Source organism: Bufo gargarizans, chromosome 5 (assembly GCF_014858855.1).
Source record: "Bufo gargarizans isolate SCDJY-AF-19 chromosome 5, ASM1485885v1, whole genome shotgun sequence".
NCBI classification, from domain to species: domain Eukaryota; kingdom Metazoa; phylum Chordata; class Amphibia; order Anura; family Bufonidae; genus Bufo; species Bufo gargarizans.
In genome coordinates this window covers 35,170,388-35,192,930 of record NC_058084.1, presented here as the reverse complement: position 1 = coordinate 35,192,930, position 22,543 = coordinate 35,170,388, and the positions used below count along the sequence as shown (strand labels likewise).

The window sequence follows — 22,543 nt, the reverse complement described above, 5'->3', positions numbered from 1 at the left end:
CGGGTGTCCGCTCGTGAGCTCCGTTTGAAGGGGCTCACGAGCGGACCCGAACGCCTCCGTCCAGCCCTGATGCAGTCTGAATGGATGCGGATCCGCTCAGACTGCATCAGTCTGGCGGCGTTCAGCCTCCGCTCCGCTCGCCTCCGCACGGACAGGCGGACAGCTGAACGCTGCTTGCAGCGTTCGGGTGTCCGCCTGGCCGTGCGGAGGCGTGCGGATCCGTCCAGACTTACAATGTAAGTCAATGGGGACGGATCCGTTTGAAGATGCCACAATATGGCTCAATCTTCAAGCGTATCCGTCCCCCATTGACTTTACATTGAAGGTCTGGACGGATCCGTCCGAGGCTATTTTCACACTTAGCTTTTTTTTGCCATTTTAATGCAGACGGATCCGTTCTGAACGGAGCCTCCGTCTGCATTAATATGATCGGATCCGTTCAGAACGGATCCGATCGAACGCTAGTGTGAAAGTAGCCTTAAGGATATGTTTTACAGAAAAGGAGTGGATAAGTGCTCCAAAAGTCCTCATCGGAGAAACCCCTTACAGAGCTCTATCTCATATAGCATTATTATACGTGATAACTGGAATGTGATCAAAGACTACATCTAGTCTTTATGTGACTGAGGCTATTCCGTGCTCAGACGAGGGGAAATTATATTGTATATTTTTTATAGAAACTAATAAAAATATTATCTTACTAAGGCTAGTTTATGAATACCACTGTGGAAGTGAACCTTCACCTTAAAGTGACTGTCCAGTGGGATTGACAATTCATACACAATGTCAAAATAGCTTTATTAATCCTTCCTGCAACAGTATCGTACTAGAAAGTATCAGCCACTAGCCGATATTGCCGATAGTCATGGTAATGGATGTTGATGCCACATTCAGACTTCTGCTTTGGTACATAGACAATGTGGGAGGAATCGGTAGTCATAGCAGTAAACAGAGCAGGCGGGAACAGCTGATGACATCACTCATTCTGTTCTACCACCCTGCATTATGGGAAGTCCCATAATGAATGTCCACTCAGGAGACAGGACAGTCATTCGTGCTATAAATGTCAGTGCCTTGTAAACAGTAGACTGTAGTGACTAAATGGAAATTTTGCCATAATATAAAAAAGTTTTTTTTTTCATGAATATTATTACCTTTGATGAGAGGGGTGATGGAGTCATCAGCTTTGCTTTGACTCTTGTACAATTTAAACAAGTAGAAAGGTTGTTCCAATGAATTCTGGGTTTCCTGTATTTTATTTATTTGCTGTGATGTCACAGCTGTGTTAGAAAGTATCTGAATAAGAGTCATTATCCAATTCTCTGGGGGTGCTGGGTACCGAAACAAGGCTTCTTCACAAAGTGTAACATCTATGGAGAGAATTGCAACCAAATATCATTCCAAAGTATAAACACAGTAAGTAGCAACAAGTATCATAATTCTGCTTCCTATGTACAAGAATATAACTACTATAATACTGCTCCCATGTACAAGAATATAACTACTATAATACTGCCTCCTATGTACAAGAATATAACTACTATAATAATGCATCCTATAAGAATATAACTACTATACTACTGCCTGCTATAAGAATATAACTTCTATAATACTGCTCCTATGTACAAGAATATAACTACTATAATACTGCCTCCTATGTACAAGAATATAACTACTATAATACTGCTCCTTTGTACAAGAATATAACTACTATAATACTGCCTCCTATGTACAAGAATATAACTACTATAATAATGCCTCCTATAAGAATATAACTACTATACTACTGCCTGCTATAAGAATATAACTTCTATAATACTGCCTCCTAGGTACAAGAATATAACTACTATAATACTGCCTCCTATGTACAAGAATATAACTACTATAATACTGTTCCTTTGTACAAGAATATAACTTTTATAATACTGCTCCTTTGTACAAGAATATAACTGCTATAATACTGCCTCCTATGTACAAGAATATAACTACTATAATACTGCCCCCTATGTACAAGAATATAACTACTATAATACTGAATCCTATGTACAAGAATATAACTACTATAATACTGCTCCTATGTACAAGAATATAACTACTATAATACTGCCTCCTATGTACAAGAATATAACTACTATAATACTGCCTCCTATGTACAAGAATATAACTACTATAATACTGAATCCTATGTACAAGAATATAACTACTATAATACTGCCTCCTATGTACAAGAATATAACTACTATAATACTGCCTCCTATGTACAAGAATATAACTACTATAATACTGCCTCCTATGTACAAGAATATAACTACTATAATACTGCCTCCTATGTACAAGAATATAACTACTATAATACTGCCTCCTATGTACAAGAATATAACTACAATAATACTGAATCCTACTGTATGTACAAAAATAAAACTACTTTAATAGTTACCTTATATACAAGAATATAACCACTATAATATACCCTAAACATCTAGACAAACATTTCAGAGCAGAAATTGAGTTTATTTTACCCATTTCACACAATAAGGGGGATTTCTCTTTGCACACTGTGTCATGTGTAGAACTTCCTTTGTGCAGCATTTTGCGTCCCAGCTTTTTGCAGTCAGTTTGCCTCTGGCATGGAGCGGTGGATGAAGTTACATTCGAAAACATCCCCCTCGGACATTCACCACAAATCGTGTCACTATTAGGTGTCCCTGAAAAAAAATAATGAAATATTGGAATCTGAAACTACAACGCAGTTAAGTCTACTTTCACACTCGTGTTTTGGCTTTCAATTCAGGGCTCTCACAAGCGGTCCAAAACGGATCAGTTTTGCAATAATGCATTCTGAATGGAAAAGGATCCGAATGCATCAGTTTGCCTCCGATCAGTCTCCATTCTGCTTTGGAGGGGGACACTAAAATGCTGCCTGCAGCGCTTTGGTGTCCGTCTGATGAAACTGAGCCAAACGGTTCCTTCCTGGCACAGAATGTAAGTCAATGGGGACGGATCCGTTTTTACTGACACAATCTGACACAAAAGAAAACGGATCTCATTGACTTTTAATGGTGTTCAAGAAGGATCCGTCTTGGCAATGTTAAAGATAATACAAACGGATCCGTGCGAGTGTGAAAGTAGCCTAAATCTGTAGTGTAAATCTTAATGAATAAATTACAGTAGTTAGTGCTTAACCTTTGTGAATGTTAGAGTGTATAACAATTTTAAAGGGCTTCTGTCACCCCCCAAAGTCATATATTTTTTTAGGCTAATTAAAATCCTTATACTGCTGATTTTCAATATATAGGGCTCTTACCCTTTTCTGTTGGCTAGTTTCTTTAAAAACTGCACTTTTATAATATGTAAATTACCTCTCTACCAGCAAGTAGGGCGGTTACTTGCTGGTAGCAACCGCATCCTGCTTTCAAAAAAACGCCCCCCTCCTCCTGCTGATTGACAGGGCCAGTGAGTGCTCTCCTCCTCCCACTGGCCCTGTCTGCAATTCAAATCCCGCGCCTGCACCTCATTCGGCGCAGGCGCTCTGAGAGAAGGACGCTCGCTTCCTCGGCACTCCCTCTGTGCGCCTGCGCCAATCACGTCACCTCTAAACCCGAAAGAGAAGACGTCATCGGCGCAGGCGCACTGAGGAAGTGCTGAGGAAGCGAGCGTCATTCTCTCAGAGCGCCTGCCCCGAATGAGGTGCAGGCGCGGGATTTTAATTGCAGACAGGGCCAGTCGGAGGAGGAGAGCGCTCCCTGGCCCTGTCAATCAGCAGGAGGAGGGGCATTTTTTTGAAAGGAGGATGTGGCGGCTACCAGCAAGTAATCGCCCTACTTGCTGGTAGAGAGGTAATTTACATATTATAAAAGTGCAGTTTTTAAAGAAACTAGCCAACAGAAAAGAGTAAGAGCCCTATATATTGAAAATCACAGTATAAGGATTAATTAGCCTAAAAATAAAAAATAAAGACTTTTGGGGGGTGACAGAAGCCCTTTAAAGCCTTGCCATGGACAGGGCTTGACGGCGTGGCTATCCATGGCCAAAGTTTGTTGAAATACACAATTTTTCTGAATATTCCCTGTATACTATAAGGACCGCATCTGTTTACCTGGTAAGTTCAGCAATGTTTTGTAAGTGTTGAAACATTTCCCTCCGTTATGCCCAGGTTCACAGCGTATAATTACATCCAGCCCAAACCCCCAAGCAACATGGCAAATGGAAAACAGATTTCACCGCACCAAAGTGTACACTGGCTGAATAGCTGAAAAAATACGCAGGATCTTGATTCTGGCTCTTGCTGATATAATATAAAACCACTTTTAAGCAACCAGCCTGTGTGATACGGTTCCAGATCTCTGTGGTTTGTGCCATGTTAGGATATTCCACAGGAATGGCATGTCCTGCCTTTTCATTTTACCATTACTCCTAATCAAAGTGCCTTTTATTACTCTACCGAGCTCCAGAATCTAATGGCATCACACTCATATCATTTCTGCTTTCTTCCAGAAACAGCTCCACTGTTGTCTATGAGTCATGTGTGGTGTTGCAGCTCAGTTCCTTTCTAAGGAACCTGGATGAAAAAATATTGGAAGTGCAGCAAGCCCTTAAGGAGGCGGTGTAGAGGATTGGAGTGGTAGTGGCCCTGATGAGGTGTTGTGTCACAGTATACTTCCTCAGGCCGTCGCTCCCTGGGGTTCGGTGCAGTGGAAAGGTAGTTTGAAGAATCAAGCCAGAAGTAAACATATAAAAGTCTCTCTTTACTTATTGCAAAATATAACTTGTGGCACATCCAGCAGTATTACACTGACGTGCAAAAGGGTAACTTGAACTTTTGACTTGACTTTCAGGCTTCATATCTCACCATCCACTTACAGCTTTAAACGTGAGACTACCATCATTTTATAGACAATTATCTTTGGACTAGCAACTATTTAGCATATGCAGGGGCTGGGAACTTAAAGTGGCCCTGGAAAAAAATACTAAAAGTGGCCCCATTTTGTAGTCGGGTCCAAATTGATGAAAGGCAGGGCCAGCAATACACTATTGTGGCACATTATATCATTCCAACAGAGCCAAATACCAAAGTCCATCAGCACAAAATACATCCCTAAAAGCTTCCACTGGCCGGACGGAAATTTCCCTGTAAAGTTTCTGGCCAATCCACCACTGAGCATATGATTAGTTATGTAGATTCTTGACATGTAACTGCATTATTACTGTTTTGCTCCTAAAATTCTAAACTTTAATTTTTATTATTTTATAAATCCACCTTTGGCATTCAACACTGTCTGAATCCTTTTGGGCATGCTGTTGATCAGATTCAAGCATGTGTCGACCGAAATCTGTTCCCAGGTCTCTTCTACATGTTCCCAATGTTGGTGCATACTGGTCGACTCACCTGGGTACGAATATAGCTTTTTATCAACTCTACCCACAAGTGTTCGATTGGGTTGAGGTCTGGGAACTGTGGGGTCAATCAAGCACCTCTACTTCATTGTCATTGAACCATTTGTTCGCCAATCTCAACGTATGCTTCAGGTCGTTGTCCTGCTGGAACACTATGTCATCCTTTTTATACCCTTAGTACTTGAGTTTACGAAGTAACTCAGCATGTAGGATACTCACATATAGCTCAGCATTGAGACCACCATCGATCCTAGTCAAGTATCCAATACCTTTGACTGTGTAACAACCCCATATCATCAGGCTTCCTCCACCGAACTTAATAGTTTCTTCAAATTCTCAATTCCTTTTCCTTTGTTTCTTCCAGACCCATTTGCACCCATCAAAGCTCAGTCTATTGACTTTCATCTCATCACTCCAAATCACCCATTTTCAATCTTCTACTGTCCACTGTTTGTACTTTTTGTATGACTATATTGAAGTCGAGGCTTAACCTATTTTCAGGCCACCATTCCTGAATTCTGTAAAGAGCATTGCACAGTGCTTACATGGACATCTGTGATCTCACTATTACGAAACTTATGAGCCACCTTCAATGCCATGTTTGCCAGAACCGATAGACCTTGTGATGAGCCAACTTTTAACTACGATATTTTGTCTGGACGTCCACCTCTTGCCTTTGGAATGGATGGACGGACTTCATTTCGTATTCTTCCAACTGTCATGGCAGTTTGGCAATTTTCTTGGTCGAGATACCACTATCAATGAGCTGGAAGATGCTGTTTTGTCTTTTCTTGGGAAATCTTCTTCATGGCTGCTCCTGGCTTCTAACCAGTGACCTTTCGCTTGGAAACCAATCTAATAACACACTGAGCTATTAGGGAATGTGAGAACAGGTTGTAATTTTTATTATACAAGAAGAAAAATATTGTTCCACCACCGGGAGAAAAACAGTAACAACGCAAGTACATGACCAGTATCTGCATAACTAATCATATGCTAAATAGTTGCAAGTCCAATTTATGTATGAGATAGCCAAGATGATTGTCTATAAAATGGTAGTCTCACATTCGAAGCGGTAGTGGATGCTGAGATATGGAGCCTGAAAGTCAAAAGTTCAAAACATTGTTACCCTTTTGCTCGTCACTGTAAGTGCAAAGTGCAGTTTCTGGCACCAGATGTGGAGGTATGGTGGCTGATGCTCTGGCAATTTGATGGCACTTGTGGATATAGGTGTCCACTGTGTGATTCAGGCTTGATGTTAGTCTGGCCTGGAGGTGTTTTGGGTGACTAGTGTCTGAGCTGTAGCCGCTCATCTTGCAGCAGGGTCTATAAAGCTGAAATTTTCACTGATCACTAAGCGAAAATTTCACACTGATGCTTTCTGGAGGCAGTGTTCTTTGAATACGGTTCCAAGGTGTAGGAGCTCTGACATGTGCTTCCTCTACCTTCACTATCTGAACTCAAACTCTCCCTCCTGGCAGAAAGCAGGAATAGCCTACTCCTACCAAGATGGGAGGAACAGGGTGGTTAGCCCTGTTCTTGTCAACCATTGCCAACCATTCCTCCTCTGATGGAATATATACGGCCAAAACATATGAAATATACAACAATACATAATCCAATACACATTAAAACATTAAACAATTTCAGATACCCGAAGTTGTGGGTTACTGCAGAATCAAATATTATATTATAAAGATATTCTACCCTAGAAACATTGCTTCTACATGAGAATATCTGCAATATATGACAGTGCTGAGGAGCATACGCCACCTTACCATGGGATTGTTATACATGTGTGCTTTTTATTGTACAAACCGGATTCCCAAAAAGTTGGGACACTAAACAAATTGTGAATAAAAACTGAATGCAATGATGTGGAGATGGCAAATGTCAATATTTTATTTGTAATAGAACGTAGATGACAGATCAAACGTTTAATCCGAGTAAATGTATCATTTTAAAGGAAAAATACATTGATTCAAATTTTCACGGTGTCAACAAATCCCAAAAAAGTTGGGACAAGTAGCAATAAGAGGCTGGAAAAAGTAAATTTGAGCATAACGAAGAGCTGGAAGACCAATTAACACAAATTAGGTCAATTGGCAACATGATTGGGTATAAAAAGAGCTTCTCAGAGTGGCAGTGTCTCTCAGAAGCCAAGATGGGTAGAGGATCACCAATTCCCACAATATTGCGCAGAAAAGATAGTGGAGCAATATCAGAAAGGTGTTACCCAGCGAAAAATTGCAAAGACTTTGCATCTATCATCATCAACTGTGCATAACATCATCCGAAGATTCAGAGAATCTGGAACAATCTCTGTGCGTAAGGGTCAAGGCCGTAAAACCACACTGGATGCCCGTGATCTCAGGGCCCTTAAACGACACTGCACCACAAACAGGAATGCTACTGTAAAGGAAATCACAGAATGGGCTCAGGAATACTTCCAGAAACCATTGTCAGTGAACACAATCCACCGTGCCATCCGCCGTTGCCAGCTGAAACTCTACAGTGCAAAGAAGAAGACATTTCTAAGCAAGATCCACAAGCTCAGGCGTTTTCACTGGGCCAGGGATCATTTAAAATGGAGTGTGGCAAAATGGAAGACTGTTCTGTGGTCAGACGAGTCATGATTCAAAGTTCTTTTTGGAAATCTGGGACGCCATGTCATCCGGACCAAAGAGGACAAGGACAACACAAGTTGTTATCAACGCTCAGTTCAGAAGCCTGCATCTCTGATGGTATGGGGTTGCATGAGTGCGTGTGGCATGGACAGCTTGCATGTCTGGAAAGGCACCATCAATGCAGAAAAATATATTCAGGTTCTAGAACAACATATGCTCCCATCCAGACGTCATCTCTTTCAGGGAAGACCCTGCATTTTTCAACAAGATAATGCCAGACCACATTCTGCATCAATCACAACATCATGGCTGCGTAGGAGAAGGATCCGGGTACTGAAATGGCCAGTCTGCAGTCCAGATCTTTCACCTATAGAGAACATTTGGCTGCATCATAAAGAGGAAGGTGCAACAAAGAAGGCCCAAGACGATTGAACAGTTAGAGGCCTGTATTAGACAAGAATGGGAGAGCATTCCTATTTCTAAACTTGAGAAACTGGTCTCCTCGGTCCCCAGACGTCTGTTGAGTGTCGTAAGAAGAAGGGGAGATGCCACACAGTGGTGAAAATGGCCTTGTCCCAACTTTTTGGGGATTTGTTGACACCATGAAATTCTGATTCAACATATTTTTCCCTTAAAATGGTACATTTTCTCAGTTTAAACTTTTGTTCCGTGATTTATGTTCTATTCTGAATAAAATATTAGAAGTTGGCACCTCCACATCATTGCATTTAGTTTTTATTCACGATTTGTATAGTGTCCCAACTTTTTTGGAATCCGGTTTGTATGTTTTGGTTAGGGCACGTGAGTTTCCCAAGCATCTTATAGCTGGAGAATGTAGGGCCCAGATCCCAGAGTTGGATGGGATGGTTCCTGCTCCAGTAACCAGCAAGGCGGCTAACAGACACGGGTGCATTGTGCTACCCATATGGATTGGGGGCAAGTTATGGTTGAGTAGGGGTTTCATACCAAGTGCTCATTTTTTGGCAGCAGAATAGGACTGCCTGACCATGTGCAGCTGTGTAAGTGAGATATCAGTGCAGACCTGAGACTGGACAGTCAGTGGAAGCCCTGAGATATCAGAAAGTGAAAAAAGGGAGCCATAAAGGCCAAGTCACTTTGTCAGCTTAGGAGCTATGTGTGTGATACAGGAGAACAACATCCACCAGTAGCCTCCTTGTGTTGTGCAAAAAAGAGACTGCGTTGGGGGGAGAGCCTGTAGGAGGGGAGTGGAAGCTGTGGCACTGATAGAAATGGTGGTGGTTCATTGCGGTTCTCCTTACTCCTTCACTCCCTGGGGCTGTGCAATGAATGGAGGGCACACCCTTTCTTCTCTCGGGGCACACCCTGAACCCTTTGGGGCCTTATCTGGTGTTGGGTGCCCTTGATATTAGGTAGATGGGTGCAAGGCAGGAGTGCAGATGTAGGGGCTGGCAGTAACTGTGATCCCTAGTATTCATCAGTACCATCTCTTTTGAGGTTGCGGTGGGACCCATTGCCCAAGGAAGCCTAGAAGCACAGGCTGCCCATTTTCGTATGGCTGCTTTGTGTAATACTGACCAATGTAGATGTGAGGTACCTGCACAATATTCATAAAGGCATAGTAGCTGGTATATTTTGGATTCTACCACATATTGAGTAGGCCTCCTGTGATGTTGGGTGGATCAGAACTACTGCTTCAGCCAAGATTACAGGAGATCTATCTAATCTGTGATTTAAACTAGAACAATCCATCCTGCAGGATCCACTAGCTATCCACTTTTTCATTGTCCATTTGGAGATCCTCATCTGAAATATTTCCAGATTGCCACTACTTCGGAAAAGTAGATATCATTCATCTTTTGGTCACATAATCAGGCTGAATATACTTATCAGCAGTAACTGTAATCCATGAGTATTATTAGTATTATTCATGTGATGGTGGCACCAGGACTGGGGTGAGGGCTAGACGTGGCTTCTCATGTCTTGTCCTATTGGCTGGTACTGTATGTTTTAGTTTCTACTACAGATTAGGTAATTCTCTGCTCCAGTCAAGATTGCTTGTTGGGACAAGCCCAAAATGTGGTCCAAACTCAGTAGGGGCCCATCCAGGAGGAGGACTAAAAGATTTTGTCAGGGCCCCCTCAACAGTGTTATACAATGGCATTATATACAAAGACACTGTAGGAAATGGACTGAGCAGCTGCCTGGTCTGGTCTGAGAGAGTGATCTTGACTAGCCATAGGAGTGGAGGTTGCACTGGTAGAGGGGGTTGCGAAGAAGTTTCTGGGGGGGTGGTGTTTTGGCCCCATTCAAAAATTTGCTGTGGGGCCCAGTCATTTCTAGTTACACCTCTGCTCTATAGGATACGAAACAAAGTTTGCTTACACCATAAAGCTGCCCATACACATGACAAACACGCTCCATCAACTGACTATTTTTGCCAGCATAAACATGAATGCTTGGCTCATCCCAGTGTGCAGGTTTTTTTCACTGGAGAGGGTAATACATTTCAGCTAGTAGCTTATTTCCTGCATGAAGAAATATCTGGACATGTTGAAATCCAAAAGCATTTCCAGTCCCTCTTTCCCCGGTCAGCAGGCCCCCATAAACATGAAATTGTAAGCCAATACATAGCAATCTGTGGGTTTGGCCAACATTCCTCTCATGTGTACAACCAGTTTAGCATTGATAGTGGTCACAAGTTTTTTTTTTCTTCTGTTAATTTTTATTGTTTACTTGGTGGTCCTCATTTGAGTGTTCAACTTGTGAACCTCCTAGTGAAAAAGGTAGATTTCTCAGACTTTTTAATCAAATAAGTAAAACATGTATACACACCTTGTTGTAGAACGCCATAACCAGGTGGACACTCCTTGTGAGGTGAGCAGAACTCTACATCGAGAAAAAAGCCATCCATGCACTCACATATCCGGTTGCTGGTGCTATTACACTCACGTTTGGCAAGCTGCAGCTCCTTACAGACAGCACTGCAGTACTGACAGTCCTTGTGGGAGTGCCATTCACTGGTAAAATGATTGTAAGGGCAGGGCGCACACTCTGTCCTCTTCTCAGCTGTGCAGTCATACGTAACAAAAGTGCCTGGTGGACACTGGTCACATTGCAACTCAAGAAGCGTATAAGGGTCATAATGAGTATATTTCAGAGAGTTTCCAGCTGTAAAACCAACATGGAACACCTATAAAAAATGAAAACAAATTATAAAATGAATGTATTTGTAACTGTAGAAAAACAAACCTAGATATAATTTAAAGCTCAACGTTGACTGAACATTGGACCAACCAGCTCTGCTCCCTAAGGCTAGTTTCACACATGCGTCAAAGAAGTTCAGCAGGTCAGAGAACATGCCGGATAGGGCTGTGTGTCCCCCATTGACTATAATAGGACGCGGCGGGGATCCCGCCACTCCCCGTCATATATGCCAGATTCAGCCAGACGAGATCCGTTGTGTGCAGCAACCTTTGTACGGCTGAATCCCAGCTAATATGTCGGGGAGCGGCCGGATGCCCGCCGCAACCTATTATAGTAAATTAGGTCCGGCAGGCACATGGCATTACCTATGCATATGTGGAAGTGGGCTAAGGGTTATATGACTGTAGAAGTACCTGGTGTCATAATACATCTCTGTAGGCTTCCACTTAATGGGGTTCTATGCCTTGGACAATGTCAACCTTTTACTAGGGCCCCTTCACAATAACCTGGTCCCAAAGTGTCCCCTGGCTGGGGCCTTCAATGCTGATTTCCCTGCAGCGCCACCACAGGGGAAATTGAGCATTGCGCAGTGCCCATTCTCAGGAGTGGGTTAGACAGGCAGGTCCTCCAGGGTGTGAGATGCTTTTTGTAACTGCTCAACACCCCAGCCAAGAGTTAACCATCCTGAACATGGGCCCCTTCTCTATAAATGTAAAATTCTATGTACTAAACAAGTCCTTTAATTTAGTGTTATTTGGATGCTGCTTATTTTTGGGCACTCTCTGGTAGTAATATATTGGCTTGATATGGCAGTATTATTTTTGCACTATATGATGGTATGGTGGTTCAAGTTACAGGGAAAACTGTAGACTTGGCCCAGTCCCATCCCGCTTTATATGCCCTTGACCCAATCCCATCCCAACTCATCCTTACTACTGTGGTATCCCAGCCCTAACCCATCTCTCCCACTAACCTTCCCTTTTTCTTTTAAACATGCCATTACACCCATACTCAAGAAGCCTTCCCATGACCCATTTTTTTTATCTCACTACTTCCATTTGCATCAAAACTCCTAGCACAACATGTCCATTAAAACTGTCTCTCATCCCACTCACTTTTTATCAGCCAAAATCCAGCTTCTGTCCCCATCTTTCCACTGAAATCGCCCCAACCAAAGCCGCCAATGATCTGCTAGCTGCCAAAGCTACACCAGTGTTGTCATTACTCTGTTCTCCTTTACTTGTCTTCTGCCTTGGACACAGTTGACCACTCTCTTCTATTGCAAACTCTCTCATCCCCAGAGGCCTAGCCCACTGCTTGATCTCCTCGTACCTCTCCAACCAAATAGTCAGTGTCTCCCATTCATACACCACCGTCTCATCATGACCTCTCTCTGTTGGTGTCCTACAAGACTCTATCCTGGGATCCCAACTTTTCTCCATTCATACCTTCAGCCTGGCACAAATCATAGAGTCCCATGGATTTCCAGTAAAAGCCCTATACTGTTGACATTCAAATTTACCTCTTTGGCCCAAGTGTCACCTCCATTCTATCCGCAATCCCAGTGTGTCTATCAGTTATACCTTCGATCTTCAGCTCTCGCTTTTAAAACTCAACATGGAGAAAATAGAATTCATCATATTTATTCAATGTCATTCAGCCCACCAACCTGACCTGTCCATTACCGTTAACAACACAATGTTTTCTCCAGTCTCACAAGTTCGCTGCCCTGGGATAACATTTGATTCTGCCTAGTCCTTCAAGACAAGAGAGGAGACTGAGAAGCCAGCTCAGTGCCTTGCCTGTATTGCCTTTACTTGACTTCCTCCAGTAAAGAAGCACACTGGTTTACTGCAGACCCTGACTCCTTGGTGTGCACCATGCCTTTCCAACACCCTCCGGAGAGCAGCAACACGTGGTGACACCTTAATGGTGTCCGGGGGATCCAATATAGCACTGGGGACATCCCCTTGTAGATGTACAGTACCATGGAATTAATGGTGCTTTCAAATAGATCATAATAAAAGAGAATGCAGGAGAATGTCGCACTAAGATGAGAAGGGGATCCAAACGAGGTGCACCCACTAACAGACAGCACCCAGTCTGATAGAAATAAATAAATAAAAGAATAGAAGTGGGGCACTCACTAAAAGTATAGGGATCTTGAATTTATTAGGACAACAACACAATAGAAGTACAATAAGCGCAATAGAATTACAATATTGTAATTCTATTGCGCTTATTGTACTTCTATTGTGTTGTTGTCCTAATAAATTCAAGATCCCTATACTTTTAGTGAGTGCCCCACTTCTATTCTTTTAGATCATAATAAAAGATAGCAACCAGAGAGGCCTTATTTTGCCTGTTGCTCAGGGCTCAATTTGTTTTATAAAACTGATGCTGACCTGAGGTTTAGGCCTCATGCACACAACCGTTGTGTGTTTTGCGATCCGCAAATAGCGAATCCGCAATTTACGGAACGGCACAGACAGTCCTTAATATAGCTGCCTATTGTTGTCTGCAAAGCGCGGACAAGAATAGGACATGTTATATTTTTTTGGCGGGGCCACGGAACGGAGCAACGTATGCGGACAGCACACAGAGTGCTGTCAACATCTTTTCCAAAACTGTGGCTCGGATGCGGACCAAAATGGCCGTGTGCATGATTCCTTAAACTGAGAGTATCCACTGAGGGGCCACCTTTTAGTTCTTTAAAACGCCAATGGAATATTTAATAAATTATAGACTTTTAATAAAAAGTCCAGCATATTTTCACAAATCTGACATCAATAGGAAGCTAACATGTGTGGGATTATAAGACACTTGACAAGAAAAGAATATCACAAAAAAACGTACTGTCGAGGAGAAAAAAAATCTAAACAGTGCTGTCTACAGATGATGACCTAAATCATGTTTTATGGATCTTTAACCATTTGTATATTGACTTACAGGGTAGCCACCTATAGGTGGTGCTAGAGAGACAGTTTTCATCCTGCTGGAAAATAGCTAATTTGCTGATTTTTCCCAGAGAACATGGGAAATCTCCACAAGAAGAATCACTACTTTTAACCTCTTAGTGACCACCCATACGTGTTTTTACGGCGGTCACTAAGGGGCCTTAGGCTGGGCCACCGCTTTTTTACGGCAGCTCCCAGTCTAAGCGCTGCACGGGTCCCCCGTGCAGGGGGGAGCAGGGACCCGGCTCTCACATAAGAGCTGTGGCCCTGCTCTAACAGTCCAGACCGGCAGGAGTGCCAATCCGGGCTGTTTAACACTTAACATGCTGCAGGGAAATGGCGCACGCCGCATGTAATGTGCTGACAGAGGGACTCCGTCTGTCTCCAATCGGCACCCCGCAAATGCGATCACGGGGTGCCGATTTGTATGAAAGCTGCCTGGGTTCTGATGTAGGCCCCAGACCAGCCTTCAGTAATTTCCAGCAGGCTGCTCCTCTCTGGCGCAGATGTTAGAATAGCTATAGAGATAGTGCATTGCATTAATTTTAAAAGCAATCAAAAAGCAGTCTGTTATATTCCCCTTGTGGTATTATTAAGTGGTAAAAAAAAAGTTAAAAAAAACCACTAATTTATTCAATAAAAAAAATCCCACTAAAAAATTATGCTTTTTTTCCATTGAAAATACGCTTTTCAATGGAAAAAATAAAAAATCTTCCCCATATGTTTGGTATTGCCGCGTCCATAACAACCTGTACTACATAAATATGATGTAAATTATTCCCTACGGTGAACGCCGTAAACAAAATAAAATAAAAAAACAGAATTGCAAATTTTTCTCTTAGTTGCCACTGAAAAAACATAATAACAAGTGATCAAAAAGTGCCATTTACTCCAAAATTATACCAATGAAAAATACAAGTCGTCCCGCAAAAATCAAGCCATCACACAATGTCATAGAGAGAAAAAGAAAAAAGTTATGGGTCTTGGGAAGCGGCGATGCAAAGACATTTTTTTCTTTTTTTTTTAAAAAAAGGGGTTTTATTGGAAAAAAGTTGTAAAATGTAAAAAATATATATATATATTTGGTATCACTGTAATCGTACTGACCCAGAGGATATAGATATTATGTTATTTATACCGAAAATTGAACGCCGTAAAATTTATAACGTAAAGACGCAGTGGCAGTTTTGCAGTCTTTCCCATCTCCCTCCCAAAAAGAGTTACTAAAAGTTAATCAGAAAGTTATGTGTACCCCATTAAAAACTACAACTTGTTCAACAAAAAACATGCCCTCATAAAGCTATATAGACTGAAAAATAAAAAACGTATAGCTCTTGGAACGCGACGATAAAAAAAGGAAGAAAAACGCTTGGTCAGTAAGGACCAAAAGAGGCTGGTCACTAAAGGGTTAATGTGGAATGCATAGCAATGCATGTCATACACAGTGACCAGAATACAGGCTGTAGGAAGTAATTTACAATGAATGCATTTAATTGTATCTACTGTATATTGCTTCTCCACTTATCTGGCAGAAAGGTTTTGCTTTATAAAGTATCTCTTGTTTTTATATAATACTGTTTTTATGTTTTTGTTGATTGTTGCAAAATCCACCAGACTCATCCAATATTTCATGTGGAGAGGAAGTTCTGCTGCTGTCTAGCTTAGCCAACATTTAAGCTTTAAAATCTGGATTGCAGCTAAGCATACTGAATAGTGACTCTGACCTCATTTTCATACAATGCCTTTAACATCCTCCCGACCAATTTCTGTGAACGGTGATAATGCAGATCACGGACATTTAACCCACTGAGATTCCGTGGTCATTTGTGAACACAGCATCTGAGAGGGCTTTCCCCAGGACTGCTGTGCCCAATCGTCTCCCACACACCAAGATCGGGAAAGCCCTTGACTTGCTGTGGTAGCCTCAGGCTTTTTGAATGCTCCGAGGACTGCCACAGCTATGTTCCTATGGTTCCCATAAGAACATAATGAAAGTCCTATGGGCTGCAATGGTAAATCATTGCCGTCTATGGGACAAGTGATCTGACAATGGCACATTAAAGTCCCCTGGGGGAGGGAAAAATAAAAAGTTTAAAAAAGATAAAAATTTTAATCAACCCCCTTTCCCTATATTAAAAATAAACAATAAAAATAAACATAATTAGCAATGCCTGAACTATTTCAATATAAACGTATTTATCTCCTACAGTGAATGCTGTAATGGAAAAAAAAATCTAAATGGACAGTTTGCCATCTTTTTGTTCCTTTCCCTCACCAAAAAAATAAGTAAAAAGTGATATACATCAAAAAGTTATACATACTCTAAAATTGTATCAATAGAGAGAATCTTGTATCACAATAGGGTGTCGGACATGTGCTACATGGGGGCAGGAGTCCCCCCTATATTGTATTGTTTCGCAGGACAGTGATTTATATTTACTTTTTCTACTCTGTATGTGATTCAGTAAATACACTCACCTAAAGAATTACTATAAACACCATACTAATACGGTGTTGGACCCCCTTTTGCCTTCAGAACTGCCTTAATTCTACGTGGCATTGATTCAACAAGGTGCTGATAGCATTCTTTAGAAATGTTGGCCCATATTGATAGGATAGCATCTTGCAGTTGGTGGAGATTTGAGGGATGCACATCCAGGGCACGAAGCTCCCGTTCCACCACATCCCAAAGATGCTCTATTGGGTTGAGATCTGGTGACTGTGGGGGCCATTTTAGTACAGTGAACTCATTGTTATGTTCAAGAAACCAATTTGAAATGATTCGAGCTTTGTGACATGGTGCATTATCCTGCTGGAAGTAGCCATCAGAGGATGGGTACATGGTGGTCATGAAGGGATGGACATGGTCAAACAATGCTCAGGTAGCCCGTGGCATTTAAACGATGGCCAATTGGCATTAAGGGGCCTAAAGTGTGCCCAGAAAACATCCCCCACACCATTACACCACCATCACCAGCCTGCACAGTGGTAACAAGGCATGATGGATACATGTTCTCATTCTGTTTACGCCAAATTCGGACTCTACCATTTGAATGTCTCAACAGAAATTGAGACTCATCAGACCAGGCAACATTTTTCCAGTCTTCAACAGTCCAATTTTGGTGAGCTCGTGCAAATTGTAGCCTCTTTTTCCTATTTGTAGTGGAGATGAGTGGTACTCGGTGGGGTCTTCTGCTGTTGTAGCCCATCCGCCTCAAGGTTGTGCGTTTTGTGGCTTCACAAATGCTTTGCTGCATACCTCGGTTGTACCGAGTGGTTATTTCAGTCAACGTTGCTCTTCTATCAGCTTGAATCAGTCGGCCCATTCTCCTCTGACCTCTAGCATCAACAAGGCATTTTCGCCCACAGGACTGCCGCATACTGGATGTTTTTCCCTTTTCACACCATTCTTTGTAAACCCTAGAAATGGTTGTGCGTGAAAATCCCAGTAACTGAGCAGATTGTGAAATACTCAGACCGGCCCGTCTGGCACCAACAACAATACCACGCTCAAAATTGCTTAAATCACCTTTCTTTCCCATTCTGACATTCAGTTTGGAGTTCAGGAGATTGTCTTGACCAGGACCCTACATGCATTGAAGCAACTGCCATGTGATTGGTTGACTAGATAATCGCATTAATGAGAAATAGAACAGGTGTTCCTAATAATTCTTTAGGTGAGTGTATATTTATTCACTTAGCCTGCGTAAACTTATTTATTCTCAAATCTTTTGAATTCACGTTATAAAACCAAATGAAACCTATAAAACTATGGCAGAATTCACTTTTTTCCCCAATTACAACCTTTTTGGATTTTTTTTTCCAGCTTTCCACTACATTGTGTGCAATAATAAATTGTGCCATTTGTCCAGCAAAAAACAAGCCCTCATATCTCTATGTAAACTGAAAAATATATAAAATAAAAATAAAATAAAAATATAAAAGTTATGACTCCGGAAAGGCAGGGAGTAAAAAATAACAAATGTTTCATTGGACAGGCTGCTATACTAGGTGGATCCTGGGTGCAATTACCTCCTCTCATCCCCTTTAATGTAGTATAAATTCTCGTCGTACTTTTAATTTTGCCATTAGTGGTTTTACATCAGACAGAAATTGAATATTTGTATTTACTCACAATCAGATGCGGACAAGCCCCCAAAGGTTGTTACATTCCTTCCATGCATTTCTACTGAACCTGGAAATAGCTCCTCTGATCCTTCACCCAGGTTTTTCACTTGATGGTTTTAGGCTCCAGTTAATGTAGGCAGCCTGCCCTGCCTCTAAGAAGTGGAGAGCTTTCTGTACTCCAGACATGAAACAAAAATACATCAGCTTCGAAGAAGGAACTGTCTGAACTTATATTTTCCAGAAAGGCTCTCAACCGAGCCTGGAGCATAAACTAGGGTTATAAAAGTTTGTGGGTTGAGACAGCTCATCAAGATGCAGACCGAATATGCTTAAAGAAACATTCCATAGGATAGGTGATAGATCAGTGGAGATTCAAGCTCTGGGACCCCACTGGTCACTATGATGCAAGACCCTTGATATGGTAATTGTCACCAGCACATACATCACAAAGGGCAGTGGTGTAACTTGAATACTCTGCTTTCCAATGCAAAATCCCCCCCAACATAATACTAGTATATTATAATACTGGGGTCTCCCCTGCTTTCTGTTCCAGCACCTACCTGTTCCATGGAGAAACACTTCAGCTACCAACTACTGTATTTCTAACTCTGACCAAGTCCCCTGTTACACATCTGCAATGAGGCATAGTGTAAGGCTCCTTACTCCTAATGCAACATCTGTAACTTGGTCTCTCAACTACTGTACCATGTGTCATTGATAATACTGGTGTCTTCTTATGTGGTAGAGAGGTCTCGGGGACACTTAGACACAACTCAGGTCAGGTACAACTTCTACCACTGCACCCTCTATAGCAGTGATGGCTAACCTCCGGCACTCCAGCTGTGGTAAAACTACGACTCCCAGCATGATCCATTCATTTCTATAGAGTTCTGAGAACAGCCAAGCAAGTGTACATCTTGGCAGTCATAGTTTTACCACCGCTGGAGTGCCGGAGGTTAGCCATCACAGCCCTATAGCTATGCCCCAGGTGAGACAGAATTGTATGGATCAGAATAGTATAGAACCATTCACGCTGCCATCCCCTAAACTTCTATGAATGTTATGAAAACAGGCAAGATAGTGTCTATGGTGTCCCATCAACAATAAAATGTTAAGGCCATGGGCACACACCAAAGCTTTTTGTACAGAACTAGTACAATGGCATACAGTTATGTATCTTTGAACAGTTAGGCAGGACAGCTACCCAGAGAATCCGTTTTCTAGGTGACCCCCAAGAACTGGACCCCGAATCAATCTAAGACTGAAGCATGTGAACCTTAACTGAACTGGACAACCAGGGACTTTGCATTTACCCCTTGACTGCACTAGACCATCAGGAATTTTGCCATTTGCCCCTTCACTGCACTAGACCACCAGGGACTTTGCAGTTTACCCCTTCACAGCCCTAGACCATCAGGAATTTTGTCATGTACCCCTTCAATGCTCTAGACCACCACTTGACAACTGTATTATGAATTTTATCACTGCTGCCATGTGACTGGTGGGGAATATAGACAGCATCAGGGCTGAAACGGCAGTGCATCTAACAGGGACATTTACTTTTTTGTGACATTGACACATATTCTGCAGATTTTTCTTAACACTTGGAAACGCTGTAATGTGATTGGTTACTGGGGGCAGGTGCCTCAGTTTGTCTTCACACTTTTCCTATAGCTGTTTGATGGAAATTGTGGCCTTCTGCCAGAACAAAGTTATATCATACACATGGTGGAGAATTATTCTTGCCCTGCACCCAAAATTCTGGCTTCAAAAAGTTGCAAAGTAGGGCTTTTTTTTTTTTTGCCTTATTTGCGCCAAAAAAATAGGTTTTTACACCACCCACTCCAGTTTTGAAAAGTGGCTGCTAAAGTGAGCATGGTTGTAAAAATGGTCATTATTTTACCCCAGTAATGCGGTGCGTATAGAAGGTGGAGTAAGGTCTCAAGAAAAAGTGCTAAAATTAAAGGGGATGTCTGGGCTTTTTCTGTTGATGACCTATCCTCAGGATAGGTTATCAATATCAGATTGGCGGGGTCCGACACCCGGCACCCCCACCCATCAGCTGTATGAGTTCGCACGTGCTGTCTTCTGTCTCTCTTCCTGTCAGCTGCTGCTGTTCCATGGACATACAGTGGAAGGCAGCAAGAGAGACGACACGTGCGCACTGTGTGCGCCGTCTCCTCATATAGCTGATTGGCGGGGTGCCAGGTGTCAGACCCCCACCAATCTGATATTGATGACCTATCCTGAGATCAATCGAAAAAGCCCAGAGAACCCCTTTAAAGATTCTACTAATTCATCAAATATCCTGCAATATTTAATAAATTAGGTGCAAATTAAAGCAACCCCTGACTTAAAAAATTCCCCTCTTGATAAATTCCACCATAGAGATTTTTGTTATACAGTATATGGCTGTAGTAATCCATTTTATATAAGCTTCTACGCGAACATATGATCCGGGGGAATTCCAGGTCTACACAAATGTGTATAATTGCTGGTTGTACCAGTTCAATGATCACAGTAAAAATCCACAAGGACCAAATTCAGTAGCTCGTAATACAAATATTAGGTCCTACCTATGTATAGTATGAATATTCTATACATAAGTTCTGTACTGGTACTGACATCAACTAGATAGAAAGCTCATCATCATCCTAAATATGTATATTATATAGACTAAATACCTGTGCACACAGAGTCTGGACTATCCCTTTAAAGGGTACCTATATTTTCATAAAACAGCATTTTGGTTCTGCCTCTTTTTAGTTAAATCCCAGCAATCAAAACTTCTGACTTGTCACAAGTTTTATGAAATAATAGAGAGCTAAGCTCGGCTGACGCACCTGTAGCCTGGGTGACTTCATACAGGGTCATATGATACAGTGTAACCTGTGGAGTACAGTCTCCATCAGGGGGCATTTTTTATGATTGCATTTGACTCATTTTGGGCTAAAAATCATGTTTTCAATTTGTCTTTATTAAAGATGTTCAGTTATTTCTGAATTACAGGTGTTAAAAATCAGTCTGCAAGCTGTCACTTCATTGAATGCTATCATCTGATGGCTCATGTGTGGTTCTTATCTCTGATTTCCTGACCTCATAAACACTTATTTAAGCCATATTCCTATCAGTTTGATAAGAACTGAACTATAATGAGACATCAGATGACAGATTCAAAGAAAACGAAATGTGACAGACTGATTTTTAACCCCATTAACTTAGAAACAGCTGAACATTTTTAATAAACACCCATTGAAAAAAAAAAAACTAAAATGCAGTCATAAAAAATTCGCCCTGAGGCTGTCCATAGCCAATCAATATTATTCAATATATAAAGAAAGCAGAGATCTCGTGATACACAAAGTATACTGGAAAATACTTTTTATTCTACAAAGAATGATCTTTGCTTGTTGAAACTGTTATACCCCTTCAACAAACTCAGCTCTACTATGTCTAAATAATGTTTTAGGTACTTCATACAGTTCTCATCAATAATCTTCTTCATCCACAAGGTAACTTTACACCCTTCCTCTATTCTCTATCCACAATCAGAAGCTTGTACGTGAGCCCCCGGCATCCGCAGACATGACTGTGTGTACTCACCACCAGAAGCGTGCTGCTAATGAGCTTGTACATTGTGGTCTGTCTCCAAACCTCAGCTTCTGGGAGCTCAGCTCTCCTCTGTCTGCTGGAAGGTCCAACCTCTAGGTTTTATAGCTTCCACCAGCAGCAGGGAGTTGTCTTTATAAAGGCATCATCTGCTTTTTTTTTTTTTGTCAAAAACAAACAATTTTGTTATAATAAGCTGTTTGGAGTTTGAGGTCAACATCTTATACGTCCCACTCCTCTCTGTGAATGGAAATCTGTATAAACCCCCAGATTTGTTAATGATGTTTGGAGTTTGACCTTATTATTAATTAACCTCTTACAGGGATTTTCCATATTTTTTAATAAATGAAGCTTAAAGGGCATCTGTCAGCAGATTTGTACCTATGACACTGGCTGACCCGTTACATGTGCACTTGGCAGCTGAAGACATCTGTGTTAGTCCCATGTTCATATGTGTCCGCATTGCTGAGAAAAATTATGTTTTAATGTTTTCAAATGAGCCTCTAGGAGCAACGGGGGCGTTGCCATTACACCTAGAGGTCTGCTTTCTCTGCAACTGCTGTGGGGGGATGTCATGCTGTGTGCCATTTTGGACTTTTTTTTAAAGATATTTGGGGAAAAAATGATCTATGGTTTTATCCA

At 41.7% G+C, this 22,543-nt stretch overlaps 1 protein-coding gene across 1 annotated transcript in view; it reads right to left on the bottom strand.

Moving 5' to 3' along the window:
* TNFRSF11B (TNF receptor superfamily member 11b) overlaps positions 1-21,966 on the bottom strand; it is a 31,734-nt gene extending 9,768 nt beyond the window's left edge. The window contains exons 1-4 of the mRNA XM_044294168.1: positions 21,896-21,966; positions 10,836-11,193; positions 2,520-2,705; positions 1,155-1,370 (exon numbers count right to left, since the gene is read on the bottom strand). Coding sequence (XP_044150103.1) covers positions 1,155-1,370; positions 2,520-2,705; positions 10,836-11,193; positions 21,896-21,928 — 793 coding nt within the window. The 5' untranslated portion in view covers positions 21,929-21,966. The remainder of the gene's footprint in view (positions 1-1,154; positions 1,371-2,519; positions 2,706-10,835; positions 11,194-21,895) is intronic.
* Positions 21,967-22,543: the final 577 nt, after the last annotated feature.